This window comes from Cariama cristata, unplaced genomic scaffold (genome assembly GCF_000690535.1).
Source record: "Cariama cristata isolate BGI_N322 unplaced genomic scaffold, ASM69053v1 scaffold16057, whole genome shotgun sequence".
Classification (NCBI taxonomy): Eukaryota; Metazoa; Chordata; class Aves; order Cariamiformes; family Cariamidae; genus Cariama; species Cariama cristata.
The window spans coordinates 6,233-22,193 of NW_009625072.1; the positions used below are offsets into that span (position 1 = coordinate 6,233).

Sequence of the window (15,961 nt, forward strand, 5' to 3'; positions counted from 1 at the left end):
CCAAAATGCCCTGGCTGGTGTTCCCTCCAGGGGCTCAGCAGCCACATCGCTTTGCACCAGTGGCCCCAAATCTGGACTAGCTGTGTAAGCCTTGGTTTAAATAGAAAGGGGGAGGAGGGGGGGAGAAAGGAAGCTGTGAGCATATAAAACAGGCCTAAAAACAAGGCTTTCATTGGCTTCCCAGCTCTCAGGGGTGTCATTTCACGCTGATCCCACCAGCTCAGCCCCTTTGTTGTCGTGTCCTGTCTCCTCCTGCCCTCACCAAGGCTGTCAGCCCAAGGCTTGGGTGTGCTGTGGTGCCCTTGCCATCAGAGCTGTGCAGCGGATGGAGATCTGCCACCCTTTCTGTGCTGAACCTGGGACACCCTCCGAGTGGCCAGGATGGAGCCAACACCTCTCACCCTCCATCCACCCTCATGGAAGGAACCAGCCCTTCAATTCCTGCACAAGTCAAAGCCCGTATGGCATTGCCCCGGTGAAACCCATCTCTTCTGGAGGTGGAAGGGGGAGAACGACCACAATCGGGAGGCTGAGCCAGCCTTGTGCTCTCCCTCTGGATTCAGTGCAACGCTGCCAGTGCTTGGTGGCTCCGTGCTTGTGCCGCAGAGCCCGCTCTGCAACGATGCAAAGGCAAAGCCCGGCAGAGGCACCATGGTCTGCACCATGGAGTCTGTCTCGGGCAGAGGATGGAGCTGGTGATGAGCCGATGGAGCAGAAAGCAGGGCACCTGCTCGGGTTTATTGCTGCTTTTGTGCAGCCCAAGCTGCCAGGAAACGCTGCTGGGGAGCTTAGTTGCTTAGTGACTGCCTGAGCCCCATCCTGCTTTTGGAAGCTGGTGGTGGTCTGAGGGTGGGAGATGCCATTCATTCCCGGGTGCCATGCTGGGCTGGGCTGCCCCAACCTCCCAGACACTCCTCATCCTCTATTGCTGCTCCTCCAAGGGCTGTAGCTGGGGTAGGGAGCTGCCCTGCCCCGATCACCTGCAGAAGGATGTGAAGGCACGAGACAAACCTTAAAGAAATTCTCAGTGAACTGGGACTTTATGATCCCTTGTAATTCCCATGGGAAAAGGGCTTGTGGCGGCTCCCTGGGCAACGCTGCCTGTTCTCACCGCCTCCTCCCGCAGACCCCTGCGGCAGGAATCACACCAAAGCCCCCAAATGCTCCGCACCCAAGGGCTCACAGCTCGAGGCCATTTGGGACCAGGCAGTAGCTGCACACCCAGTAACACCCATGGGTCTCCTTCCCCCAGGGTCCCTGGGCTCCCCCTGCACCCACACTGACTCTTGGTATTCATAGAATCATAGAATCATTATGGCTGGAAGAGACCTCAAAGATCATCAAGTCCAACCGTATACCTGATGCCACCCTGTCCACTAAACCATGTCTTGAAGTGCCACATCTAAACGTTTTCTGAACATCTCCAGGGATGGTGACTCCACCACCTCCCTGCGGGGCCTGTTCCAATGCCTAACAACTCTAACAGTGAAGAAGTTCTTTCTAATGTCGATTCCCAACAGCCTGGGCCAGGGGGAGTTTTTTTCTGCCAGCAGCATCTTCACCTCCTTCAAAATCATCCTTGAACGGCCAGTGTTGACCACGAAGGGTCTTGGGAAGAAAATAGCAGAAGGCTTCAGACTGGGGTAGTGAGCAGAGTACAAGCTGGGAGCAAGGTTAGCTTTGTGCCTGGAGATGCCCACGGCCAAATTACAGCTGGAAATGCCACAGGGAAATGCAGGTTTGAAGCTGGGGTTAATTCAGAGAGGGCCCTTCCAAAGAGAGCACTGGGAAGGAGCCTGGAACAGCGCTGGGACACACCAGGTTGAGCTGCTCTCATTCCCTACAGGCATGAGAAGGGATGGGCCAGCTGAAATCTTAAGTTGAAGATAATGGTGGTGGCAAGAGAAGGCAGAGACACTCCACAAAAAACCTCCAACACACCGTAGGAAAAAAAAAAAGGTTTTATTATCACCATTATCAACATTTTCATTAGCTTAACACTGAATTGTAAATCACTCAATCATTACATATTGTCTGAATAAAACCTACAGACAGGAAAAAAGTATAGCAGAATCCTCTCCTGACTACAGACGAGCGGCTGGCATCCCACCGGCGCTGCCGGGATGGCGTCCCACCTTCCACCCAAGGCAGCCCACGCACCTCGCAAGCAACTCGCCACGGTGGCAAGCAGGCTGCCCAGCTCCATTGCCCGTGCTCCCTCTGGCTCCACAGAAATTACATCTCACCAGATGATGTTAAAAACCTCCAAAAAGTTTTGGAGAGCATTACAGAGCCCAAAAAGAGCAGATCAGCTGCCCCTGCTCCTACAGAAAGGCAAGGGGAAGCAACTGTGCAGTGCCCCCGCAAAGCTATTGGTTTTCATGGAGCAATTAATGAAGTAAAAAGGTTTAACCCCATGAAAGCAGATTTCCCTACCATGGCCAGGCCCCTGGGCAGCGGGGGTACAAGGCAGAGTGCCGGCACGCTGGCGCTGGGGAGGTGAGAGCATGGATGGGCTGGGGGGGGGCTCCATCCCCGAGCAGAGGCCAGCTCTGCAGCACTGCCCCACGGGCAGCACGGGATGGATGCTTCAGTGCAAAGAGATGCTGCGGGCAGCCTCAGTCTCCTCGGGTTGGAATAAGGCCTCGTATCGAGAGGGAAGGGAGAACCCATGTAGGGAGCAGTGGGTGCAGGGGAAAGCAAAGGGAACCTGGAGGAAAGCTCGTTGGGATCTCCCCTTCTCCCTGGCCAGCACAGAAGCAGCTCCCTCCCTGTTCTTGCCTTCTCCTGGCCGTCTGTAGGGCACATCACATCTGCGTGGGCTGCGGAGCCTCTGCAGAAGACCCCCAGCTCCTACCAAGGACAGGAAAGGAAGGACCCCCTGTCGTTTGAATTCAGGGCTGCCACAAAAGGCGGGCAGGACGCTGGCATCCCAGGCGGGTGGCAGGCCATGGCAGTGCTGCGTGAGGGGGTCTCAGGTGGGCCCTGCAGCCCCAGGACGCCCCTTCCACCCGGCCCAGGGAGCAGCCTGCAGCTCGCAGGATGAAGGGCAAGCCCAGTGCAGTGAGGCTGGGGGAACGTGCCTTGGATTCACTCTCCAAACCTCGCTCTTTGCTCCAAAGAAAGCCAAAAACCAGCTCCAGGTTGAGGAGATGGAATCACCAAAGCAGAGACCAGTGAGCAGCACTGGGTAAGGAGCAAGAGCCCCAAAGAAAAAAACTGCCGTAGGATTTAAAGTTCCAAGCTGATGTTTAGTGGGATCTGGAGCCCAAGTGGGCAGTTATCCCAATCTGTGGTGCCCAAGCAACTACAAAAACCTAGCTCCTGGAAAGCTTGTGGGTATGGCTTCAGCAGAAGGTGTGCTTCGATTCTTCCCTCGCATTGCTTCTGCCTCCATCACTGCTCATCGAGCAGAGCTCGCTGCTGCCCACGCATCGGGTCTGCCCACACGGCCTCTCTGCAAGACAAAGCCCTTTCCTTCCCACACGTGGGGGTCTCAAGCCCACATGAGGTGCCCAGCGTGCAGTGTAAATGCAAAGGCTGTCTACTGACTCGGCAGAGTGGGGTTTAACAATATAGCTTTGGTTGCCATTTTAGCTACTGGAAAGTCATGAAGGGAAAATCGTTAGGTCGTAGCCTCTGTTTGCTGGTGCTCTGTAAAGGGCTGGTGCTGGCTCCTTCTCAGTTTCAGCCGCTAAAGTGCAAAGAACCAAATGCTACAAGAAAGACTCCCCAGTTCCTCTCCCCGACCAGGATGTGAGGAGCTCCCACAGGGAAGGGAGGACAGAAGGGTGTCTACACCATGAGAAGAGCTTGAGGTTTCCCCAGGAACGGGTCTGATGCTGCTGTCATGGGCGAGTGCTGGGGCTAGGGATGGACATGTGGCTGCTTGGCTTGGTCACCGGGACGCTGGTCACCAAGCAGAGAGGAGTCTGGCAGTGTGAGCTGAAGACTCATTAGCCACATTTTGAGAATATCTAATCACTTGCAAACTCCCCAGGGAATGGCCACACTCACAGATGCACGCTGGAAAGCCAGGCAGACCGTCATGCAGGGCGCAGCAGGAGTGCAGCTCTGGGGCTCTGCCATGCCAGGTTTCACGAGTGTCCCACAGACTTGGCTGCTGGGTCTTGTATGGGCAAAGGGCTCGTACAAGGGAATGAGACATCGATTGCACAACCAGCCAGCCCCTTCAGAGGGATTTCGTCTCCCTAAGGGAACCTGGCATTTTCCAAAGTGTTGCTGTGCGCTGCATGCCTGTACACATTCGTACAGACACACACGTATGGACATCCACAAACACACACGCCTTGGCAGGCGCGCGCTGGGGTAAACATGGAAAGGCTTCCACTGATCATCCCCTTTTCGAAGTGTTTGGCTCAAATTTGGTAGCTGCAATTTCACTTTAGATGCTTGTGCCAGGTCTCAATATGCCCTGGACTTCTCTACTGACAGCACTTTGCATTTACACATCTTTTTTTCTTCTCAAAGCATTTCACAACAAACCGTGAACTGTTTCATCGTTCACTGAGGGTCCCAGCATCCCGGGGCCAGTGATCTGCTGCCTGCGTGGCCAGCGGACTGGCAATCTTGAGAACAACACGAAGATTTTTTCTATGGGAAATGCTGCGAGAAATCCACAGGCAATGAACTGGGATGCTGTTTTGAAGCTGTTTTATTTTATGCACTGCATGAATGATAGAGCTGACTTAAAATCCAATATCCTGATCCTGCCACTTTGGAAAAAAAAACTTTCGATGAGCCCAGCATTAGCTAACTTCTGAAGAATGGCACAGAACAGCCTGTTCGTGTTTTACACATTACTCCCCCGTGATCCTCTGCGAAGGTGCAATCTCTCTGCCTTGGGTGGAATTTTCTAAGGGAATGGACAAATTGTCTATGAAATAGACAAAATAACCCACAAAGCCTTTAAAGAAGAGCAGCTCAATCTGCTGCTCTGAAAAAAACCCCCTCCCTTTAGCTTGCCCCTGGTATCCCAAGGAAAATAGGCAGCTGTCAGGCAGAACTCATGTGCCCCGGAGTGCAAAGGCTTTTTTGCTTTATCAGGGCTACAGTGGCAGTGGGAACCATTCTCATTGAGTTACAAATTCTAGCTAGCCTAAGAAAAACAGGGAGATTGAAACAGTCATGAAGTTTATATTGAACCTATTTTTTACCTCTGTAGTATGAAGTCACCTACAGCTGTTTCATTCTTCACCTAAGAGATTTCATGTCGATGGGCACATATACTCACAGAGAAGTCTATAGGATGAATATATCTCACAAGGCAACAGCCCAGTCTTCGTTTTTTCTACCATCAAAGTTAATATGGATCTTTTTCAAAAGTGATGTCATTGAGATTGAAGACAATTATAAACTGTATCAACAATATGTACTACAGCCTGCAAGTCACAATCTGTGCACACCAAATGGAATATATTATTGCTTGTTAGCCTATTAGACTTTCTTTATAAAAAGATTTTTATACAGAGTACAGGATTATGACAAAACTAGCTAAGTAGTTCTCATCTTGAAAATACAACATCAATTCTTTCAACAAAGGCTTGAATAGTAGCTGAGAGTTAATGAAGGATAACGAATATTTACTAATAGTTTTATGGCCAGTTAGAACAGAATTTCTTATAGGACTCTTTTCTGGTGTTTATTTACATATGCCTCTTTTCTTTTGGAAAAAAAGCTGATAAAATATAACAAGGAACATAGAAATCAAAAGAATGAGTAAACTTCATACCAAGAACATTAAACATTTTCGAAAACACTAAATTATGTTATCTGTTAAAAAACATACATCATTTTGTCTTTAAAGAAAAATATTTTTCCTGTTTTAAAATATTACCAACAGCATGTAATAAACTAACTTAAAATGAGTTTCATAAAAAAGTTGTCTTGCTGTCTAAACATTACTAAACATGCTTAGGTTGAGATTCTGTTAACTGCCTCAACATCTTAAAAATAGCTCCTTTACAGGAACTTGTGATATTCATACTCCAGAAGACCTGCAAATTTAGAACAGTACATTGATAAAGGATCCAGTAGCTAGAAACAATAAATATATTTTTTTGTTCAAAGCAAATAATTCTGCAGTGTCCTTTGAAACAATCCACGGCCAAGAAGTGGGGATGTACTTGGCTAAACAATAAAGTCGTCTGGCCCTTACCCTGCCTATGGACACAAACGCTCACGCGCAGTGCAGAAGGGATGCTCCAGCTTGCCCACGTGGCTTCAGCTGCAGAATGAGGACCCATGGATTAAATTGCAGAGTGAGGACCTTGTGTTGGCTCTGTGGTATCCCAGCTGTGTTGGGGCAAAGGGAAAGCAACACCAGGAGACTGGGAAAATATCACATTTTTTGCCTGAACAAACCAGGACTAACCACAGTCACGGCTGCTTTTTGCTCAGACCACAACAAGGACAAAGCCACGTGCAAGGCTGCTTTCCCTGTGCAGGGGATTCCCACTGGGGAGAGATCATTCTGCTCTCAGGGATGCTCTCAGCATCAGGATTTCTTTGTTTTCCATGGTAACAGTAATGCAGGTAACATCTAGGGACCAGCTCTTCTTTTTTTTTTTTGGCAAGCAATCCTCCCATTACTATTAAAATGTACTATTTCATGCACAAGGAACAGGGAATCAGCCCTGAGCTGGGCAGGTATTTATCTCTCCTCAGTCTCATGTCTCATGCTTCATCATTGCTCACAGACAAAAAAATACTGTGATGCCTTTTTTTTTTTTTTAAATTAAGTCTCCTGCTCTTCCTCTCTCTCCCCCTCCCTGACTATAACTAACAGCTAGACTCAGACACAGGAAAAAACTCAAGTCAGGACTTGCAAAGGGGACCAAAGTTTAGTTTTCAGCTGCTCATCACTCTAGCAAACTGCCACTTTTTACACAACCGCACTGGTAATCCCAATATCACATCCTCTTAGACAGAAACTGGCAAGTCAAATTTTTTGGGGAAAAAAAGGTTAGGCTTTGTAAAAGTAAGCTATTCCAAGCCTGAGACTTGCCTTCTATGCTATACTGGGAGTCTTTAAATTGACGGGTAACTAGAAGCCTTCTTTTTTACCTCTAATACACCATGGTCAGTGCAGGAATCACAGGCATGAGTGAAGCTAGACTGTAGGGTACCTTGCAGGTCTCCCGGCCTCACTCCGCGCCCCGTGGGCACTCTCAGAGGGGCTCCTGTGAGTCTGCTTTATGAAGAAAGATCATCTGCGCTTGCCAGTTCACGGGGCTTTGCTGTGCGTGGCAGCCAGGGCTTGCAACGTTCGCTTACTGGGGAGAACCAGGACTTGGAAGTGAGCAGAAACAAAAGCGAGAACCACTGGACTACAATCAACCATGTAAAAAACGCAGAAGAAAACAGGACGGAGCAGACTTAAAACTGCCTCCAAATTTCAGAATCTGAGACGTTAACAAAAATAACACAAGTAGAACTGTAACTTTTTTTTTTTTTTTAACCCTGACAGTGACCTTTTAGCATGATTAAAACCATACGGAAGATAGTCCTCAGTGTTAAGTAGTCCTATTGTAACTAAACTGATCATCCTTGAGCTTGCAGAGCTTTTGGAGGGTTAGGATATAGAGACATGTCACATTTGCCAGGCATACAGGAACTGAGCTTTTCAACAGACAGTCATTAAACAAAGTTTTCTGGGGGAGTATTTTTGGTGTATATAGTCTCCTACTCCCCATTAAAGACTGCAAAAATGTTGCATTCACCTTATTGGACACAGGAAAACCATGATTAACTAGCTATTACTGGTAGATAATGTCCAAACTAAGTACCAATATAAAGTTTTCGGCATAAGTTAAGACAGAAGCCCTGTTACTCAGCTGCCAGGTCTGGCATGTACCTGGAGCTCCCCACGGTCCTTTTAAAGACATAGTTATTAAAAGATCCAGTGCTACAAACCACTAAATCTACCTAATCTATTCTAGTTCATACACATATTGTACAATATTGCCTAGTACTCACTACATACCAAGAGGAAAAGATGCTGACTTGAATTACATGTGTTTTTTTTAAAAAATAAAAATAAGAGAGAGCCACAACATAGTTTGACCAGCATGCAACAAACTTTCTTCAGCTAATATATAGAAATTGTCTAATACGATTAGAAAAAAATAATTAGTGAGAGGCCAGAGACATATTTGATCAAGGAAATTAAGAGATTTATCCGAAATGTTGAGGCTTTTGCCACTTGAAGACTCAAAAAACTATTCATTCTATGTCCCTTATCCTCCTTCCCTCTCCTTTATATTATATAACTTTTTACAGATATTATTGTAAGGCCTATTATTTTTGCTTCTATCCTGTAATTTATCTCAAAATAATTTAAAATGCCATAGACAAGCTAGGACCAAAAGCAATTGCTTTTACCATCCACTCAACACTCATGCTTTTATTCTAACAAAGCTGAGGTCCACATGCAGAAATAAATGTTCAGTATGCCTCTACAACAGGTCCAGAATCTGCTCATTCCTAAACGTGACATGGGACCTTCACTTTTAAATCACAAAGTAAAACATCTCCAAAAGCTTATTCTGAGACAGCAGTCATCAAATCCTCATTAGGAACCAAGACAAAACCTAGCCAAAACAAGTCTATCAACAGAAAATCTTTGGAGATTCTCTGTGATTTTGGATAGTAAGTTTTTAATTGTCTGAAGGATCGAGCGCACTTACTCCAGCACGTGACTCTGCTGACAACAGCTGCTGTAGCTCAGCAGCTCAGAGAATGTGCTTTACTGGCTTAATCTACAAGACTTGTTTACAGTTAAGTGTTGCACTTTAATTAACAAAATATACATGCTGTGACCACTGCATCTTCAGATTCCTCACCCACTACCTCTCCATACTTTGGGGATTGCACCTCCTCTTGCAGGACACTTGATGATGTTTGTGTACTACTGAGACTGCCTAAAGCACCTCTCTCTCCACAGGGAAGGTTACATGCTCTCCAGCACTTTGTCGTCAGATGACAAATTGAGGTTTCTTTCTTCTGCACCCCCCAGAAACCTCAATCTCCTCTCCCATGGCAGAATAAAACAGTCCTGTTTCAGGTCAGTCCATAGCACAACAGGAAGGGCAGCATCTCCAGCAGATATGTACCAGTACAAAGGAGATGGAAGAAAAGCAGGAGACAGAAGACATCGTGACCAAAGGATGCACAGCAACAAGTAAGGGAGTCAGTAAACTGCAGAATGTTGTATCTGACAATACAAAACATATCTCAAGCTGCAAGTCTGATGTTCAGCTCCCACTTCTAGTGGGTTTTTTTCTGAGCAAAATTGCAGTTAATTAGCCCGTTAAACTCAAACTCTGTTCAAGCTGTCTGGTCTAAGTAGGCGCTACTTATTCTCCCACCAAGTATGCTTCATCAGCAGTGTTAGACAAGTAATGCAGTAAAGACACTTGCTGGTAATTTGGCACAGTTTGAAAACACAGCAACGACAGCATTACAGTTAACATGACTCAGCGATAGGGAACTGATTCTAAAGAAAGAGTTGCAGGTTTCTTTCTTTTTCTTCATTTCAAGAAGAAAGACCTTACAAAAAAACCTAATCCTTCCTCTTAAACTTTCTGCTCCTGCTCTTTTTAGGTCAGATATTGGCCTCTGAATTTTTCAGGTACTTTCTCGCGAAAGAATCCGTATTAGAAATTTCTAAGACGCACAGTTAAGAAGAATTCCTTCCTTACTCCCCCCAAATTCTTTCAAATGCTGCAACTTTCCAGGGTTAATACAGATCTGAAACAAGGGTCCAAGAATGACAGCGAGAGAAGTGAAACAAGAGGTGTATGTCTAATTTGACAACTAGGACTCATGCCCCACGGCACCTCCTCCTCGGACGGAGAGGGCACAAGGCCCTCCCCCTCGTCTTCTGTCTAAGGTCACTGGTTTATCCTCCTCTTCCAGCTCCACAAGAACTGATTGAACATGCATTGCGCTTGAGGTCAGAGTTCCAGCAAACAAAACCTTGACAGCATGTTTAAAAAACAAAAGCAGTTCCCCCTTCCTTACTCACTAAGACCTGTCACAGCAGGGTCCTACTGCGCTCTCCAGGGAAAGCTGTGAGGACTGCCGTAGGAGCGGGCCTGTAGTGGGATCTACCATGGAGGAGGTTGGGAAGAGCTTGTACCAGCCGATTGCTAAAGTTGACAAATCCAGTTCTTCCAGAAGGACCCTGGCGACTCCCATGAAGTGCTTGCGCTCCATCCGTCCATAGTTTCCCCAGACTATCACCTTAGGAACAAGAGGGGAGAGCACACTTAATCCTTCAACTTGCACACTTACTTGGGAAGCACAAGTCTGATCAATTCTTCTTTCTACTCATCCAACTTCACAGGGCTTTACTACAGTCTGAGAAGAGCAGAAAGGTTTACACTACCAACAGGTGACGTGAAGTTCTGGCTGATGATTTTACTTTGTGGTTTTTTTAAAGCACAGTTTTACAAATCCTAATGTTATCAAGACTGTTTTTTTCTCCCCCATGGAAAAGAGGTGAATGCGCATGTGGATGAGACACCATTCTGCTGTTCTACCTGCTGGGCAGGGACAGCATGAGCACCAAGTATCCCTGGAGCTGCAGCTCCAACACTTGCAGGTAAAACCTGGCCCTGGCATAGTAACGGGCCTTGGACACAACAAAAGGTAGCCCAGGGAAAACGGGCAGGAAGGGCTCCTGATCTGGAAAAATAAACCAACAAAAACAGGTGAGCAATAGCTTGGGTCAAGAGCCAACTGTTGGAGGAAAAGCGCATGTCTTAACTTCTGCACTCGGAGTTTGTGACAGAGGGCAGATGGAGACGAGGCACGGGTACTCACCTGGAGAAAGGGCAGGAGCCGAGCGCTGGCAAGCGGGATCAGTGACGCAAGGGGCACACATGGAGTGGCATGCAGGGGAAGTGGAACAGACTGCCGAGAAAGGCTTGCAGACGGAGAGGAAGGTCTAATGAAAGAGAGCTGGCAGACGAGCAGGGAAAGCTGAATCACACTTACGACACGATGGAGACCAGTGGGTGGAACAACAGATGTAGTGAGGGTCATGGGCTTAGGCATGCTGGAGGTCTGCGTGTGATCGAGGGGCCCTATGTGGCTCAAGACAAAGGTGACGACTGACTCCAGAGCGAGTCCGTGTTCTGAAGAGGAGAGGATGAGTACGATGGGTTATGATGGTGACTAGTGATCTCCGGCTAATCCTGACAGCTTCTTTCTCTAGGCTCTGAATAACCAGAACATTACAATTTTCTGTAAAATGAGGTAGGAGAGATAATGAATGTCAATTAAAAGACAAAAATTAACACTCCAGGTCAGTGTGTGATGGAGCAAGCCACCGCAGAAAGTTGGTTTGGTGGCACGGCCACTGGCAGAGAGCCAAGCTCCTCATTTTATTCTTTTGGAATAAGTGCCTTTCCTGGCAGCAAGGCAGCAGGTAAGGAAACCCATGTAAGGCAAAAGTGGACCAAGCCAGGTTCCACCCCATTTCAGTCAAAAATGTGCAGTCTCATTGCAACAGGGAAAAATGCCTCTAATCAAGGCAAATGAGGAAAAGAGTTCACTAATGAGAAGGATCCAGCAAGTTAGCTGGCAATTTATACGCCAGTGGAAATAAGCAATATTAAAAAAAAAAAACCACAAACTTGCAGATTAATTACATAGGTATTACCAGCAGATTTTACCCAGGCTTTATTGGATGGAAATGATTTAGGTATAAATTAACAATGCAAATCACTCTCTGCTCTGGCAACATAGGTGCAGAATTGAAATTGTGAGTATGGCAGAAAATGCATGGCAGTAAAAGAAAAGAGGTAGAAAAAGGTAGGATATGTGATTGGGTGATGGCCAAAGCAGAGTGCTCCGAATACGTATAAACACAGAAGACAACCTATGCTGCAAGATTCTTTAGCATCTATAGCTACTACCTATCTGCTAACTGAGCGAGGAAAAAGAAGAATTAAAAAAATTAAAAATCAACCTTTTCCTGGCAGGCAGTCATGTTACCTGGCAGGCTATCAAATAATAATCAGTTTGAGTATGAAAAAAAAGGTTTTCCTTTCCATTTGTTACATTCAGATGGAGTGCATTTGGTTCAATGAAAACACTGGCTTTTTCTCATCTATGTTAATTACCCAGATCTCTTGCCAGACTTAATTATCTTCCAGCGGAGGTGGAAGAGAGAGATGGGCAGACCTGAGACTTGCTCATCTTACCTGTAATACTTTACCCTGGGGGCTCTCAGCAAACAGTAACACCTGATTGTACAAAGGGTCTAATGATTTGCGAGCCACTTTTGTCTTCTTTTTCGCAATGCACACGCCATTCTCTAGCAGGTAAGCTTTGATGTAAGCAGCTGGAAAAAATAAATATGGTCAAATATGAAAAAATCTTCATGCTCACTTCAGAAAAGACAGAGTGCCATGTCTCAGCTATTTCTAAAGAAGGCATTTACAGCAGTGAAAAGATTTGCTCAACCAGCCTTATTTTCAATACCACATACAGACTGCTTATTCCTGCAGAAGCCAAGCGGAATTAAATTTTTTCCTATTCACAAGCATCGCAGGAGGCTGGGAAACAGTGAATTACTTCAGGAAGTCAAAGCATACTACCTGGCAGTGTTTTGGAGCCGGGTTTTGGTGTCAGTCCTCGAGCCTGAATGATATCCACTTCTAGCTGCCCATTTCGCTCTTGCAAGCCAATTTCCACATCCCCTAAACCAAAATGTCAAAACAGACATAAGACTTTCAAAACAATACATCTGTGGGCTACTAAAACATTAAAAAAACAATCTTCACGTCACCCCTGCTATGAGCTGTAACAAACTGTAGGCCCTAAGTGCCTGATCTCCTCCTGCATTACTCTGGAGATGCTCTACAGTGATTCAAGTCAGCATTTTCAAAAGCAATCTCTACTGTCAGCCCTCTAACATGGCTTTGGTGACTCACGTCTCATACGCTTCAGTGGCAGCTAGCCTCTTACCTCGCCCAAACTGAAGCACCTAGAATTGCAGGCTGCTTTGGAAAATGCAATTATGGTGGACCATAACGAAATATGTACAGAGCCCGGCGGGCCTTAGAGAGCAAGAAAAATACGAAGATGCGCAGGATGCATTTTCAGGATTTTAGCTGCGTTTTACTTAGTCTATACCTTTCAGATCTGATGGAGGAAAGCACAAAGCTGGTGCTCTCCTGCTAATGCCACATTTGCAGCAATCAGCAAAACCTTCCAGCCAAGCTTACTTGATTTAGCAGAGAAACGGAGCGGGAGAGTGGTAGATCAGCAGATGCTGGACACGTTATTAGGTAGCTCGTAGGAGCAGTCTGTTCAAGATTAAATTAAAACCACCTAACATCTTTGTATTCCTTACCCATCGAGGTGGTGGCCAAGGTCTGACGCCCAACAAATTGTGCAGGGCCCATGCTCCCCAGGAAGTCACTAAACTGCCCAGCAGATGCCAGATGGACTCCACTGAAATTCAAGCTGCAAAAGAAATTGATTTTGGCAAGTGGTTTATTTGCATTTTAAAGCAACCCAGTAACTAAAGAACCAGATTTCATATATCTTTGAAATGAATGACAGCTACAGAAGCCTTCTTCCCTTGCAAAACTCACTGATTTCCAGGCAGTTTAGTTACATGGAATCCATTTAAAATCCCTTTCCTTGTAGAAAAACACCAGTAATGGTTGCAGCCACCAGTTGGTTAATACTTGTTTAACTATAACTAATTGCCTGTAAGGAAAATCTCTGCCATCTCAGGCTCACATGCAGCCTGTCACCTCTTCCAGGTAGCATTATAATCTAAGCAGCTTCCTAGCATAGCTTATAAAATCTCTCTTGGTAGTTGTTCCTTCCCAATCCTCTTTTCTGCAGAGGAAATAACACATCTAGAGCAGTAGTTAAAAGTGAGATGAGGGGTGCTGGTATCAATCCCCTTGGGACTCCATTCCCTGTTTATCACACACACACAGAGCAATACATCTCCTTCTTGACCAGAGGACCCCATTTCCGACCACTCAGCATCAGAAGCATCTGTTACATCCATTGCGTGGTCTTCATACCTGCTACCATGACCGGGCCTGAAGCAATCACGAAGAGGACATGAACACTAGCACAAGGCTAAAGGGACAACAGCAATGCCTCTGCCACAGTCACTGCAGCAAAACAAAAGTTGTCGGGGGGGCCGAGCCTCCAAACCTAGTCACCAGGGACCTGAGGCTGGTCTACAGGTGCTGGTCACCTCACTTGGACACAGGTGAAGCAACGCAAAGGGGTCAAACCCCGTGGTACACTGATACAACCCAAAATTTACCCAGTCGTACCCCGATTTACGCAGCTGTTTCGGAGCTTGTGGGAAAACTTGCTGTGAACGGTAAGGAGGAGGCTTGAGGCCACCATTTGACACCTACATTTGTCCTGCAGGCATCTGCCAAACCATGACACAGCTGCTGAAACACGTCAGGAGCTCTGTGCCAGGGTACCCACGCTAGCGGGTTTTGCACTCTGCCTCCGGGGAAGTTGCTGCACCCCGAAGTCAGGCACAATGACCAACCTCCTGCACTTTTCCAAACGTCCTCAGAGAGGGACAATTACCCACGTAATGATACAGCTCCTGCTTCTCCAAATCGTTTCTTAGAAAGGATGCTGTGAGGAGGCCGTGTGTTCGGTACAAGTGAAGGCAGAGAGGAACCCTGCCTGCAGGGCGGGCTGGGGACCGCAGGCTCTCACGCAGCCTGAGTCAGCCACTAAGATTCATCAATTCCCCCCTTCAAGCCAGTTACATTTAAAAGACATTAAAAAAAAAAAAAAGAGAAATTTTTTAAACCCTATTCAGCCAGAAAAGTGTTAATTTCAGGTTGGGATTTCAGCTCTCAGGAGCTATTTGTAGACCTGGTCTCAGCCCCATGGCAATATTTATTTATTCAGCTGAGGAATGAGGCAGTCAGCACACACACCTCAGCATCTCCCCACGCATGGGACTGACGAGGACGTGTCACTAGCACATGTCCTCATGACAGGTTCCCGGGGTGGCTCAGCTCACTGACAGGGGCACTGAATTAAATGGCCAGACTTTTTCATGGAGCACTGCACCTCCCCTCTACACTGACCTCGCTCTTTGAGAAACCTGGTTATCGCTGCTACACAGGGAACTGCTGAGCCAACAGCATGGAAAAACCTGCCCTTGGGCTCTTTATAAATGTCACCTTTGTGAAAAGGGATGAAGGGAGGAGGATGTTTTGGCACCTTGGAAGACAGGCTTGGGATGGGCTCTGCACAGGGTGGATTTTCCCCAGTTCAATGTTTTTTTCACCCTGCATCCACTGTTTGCACAAACACTCCAGGTGATATTTTGAGATACAACAGAAACAGTGGGATTTATAATTGGCATTAATTGTAGAGAAGGTTTAAGATTTTTCTTGGTTTTCAGTGTCACTGACTCCTCAGAGGTGCAAGGTGCATCCCCAGTGCCACCGTCCATCCTAGGACAGAGGTAGCGTGGGGCCGCACTCTGCTCCCTGTGGGTACCCAAATTCTGCCCCATCACCCAGTCCGCACCCAGCCCCAACAGAGCCGCCCTCTCCAGGGACCAGCGCCCCAAGCACAGGACCAGGGCAGAGATCCTGGATTTGTAGCCAGACTCCCGAGGACAAACTGTGCACAGAGACATCCGCAGGGCTGGTAAATCTGCAGGGACAGGGACACAGGACGGGGAAAGCAGGGGAAGGGGGAGCCTGGAGCCAGACGGGCTTTATCAGGCTCACGATTTGCCCATACAAGGAGGGAAGAAGTGAGTCCTGGTGCACACAAAGACCAGCAAGACTCCTTCAGCCTGCTGGCTCAGGCGTTTTGAGCTGCCCAGAGAGTCAAAAAAGGATGAAAAGTAGTGCTTAGAGAACCCAAAATAGTTCAAGAAAAAGGAGACCCGACAGAGAAAGACATAAGA

General features: G+C 47.0%; 1 protein-coding gene across 1 annotated transcript in view; it reads right to left on the reverse strand.

The window, feature by feature from the left end:
- Positions 1-10,047: 10,047 nt before the first annotated feature.
- RIMS4 (regulating synaptic membrane exocytosis 4) overlaps positions 10,048-15,961 on the reverse strand; it is a 16,420-nt gene continuing 10,506 nt past the window's right edge. The window contains exons 2-5 of the mRNA XM_009703471.1: positions 13,388-13,500; positions 12,630-12,731; positions 12,234-12,373; positions 10,048-10,266 (exon numbers count right to left, since the gene is read on the reverse strand). Of these exons, the coding sequence (XP_009701773.1) occupies positions 10,048-10,266; positions 12,234-12,373; positions 12,630-12,731; positions 13,388-13,500 (574 nt within the window). The remainder of the gene's footprint in view (positions 10,267-12,233; positions 12,374-12,629; positions 12,732-13,387; positions 13,501-15,961) is intronic.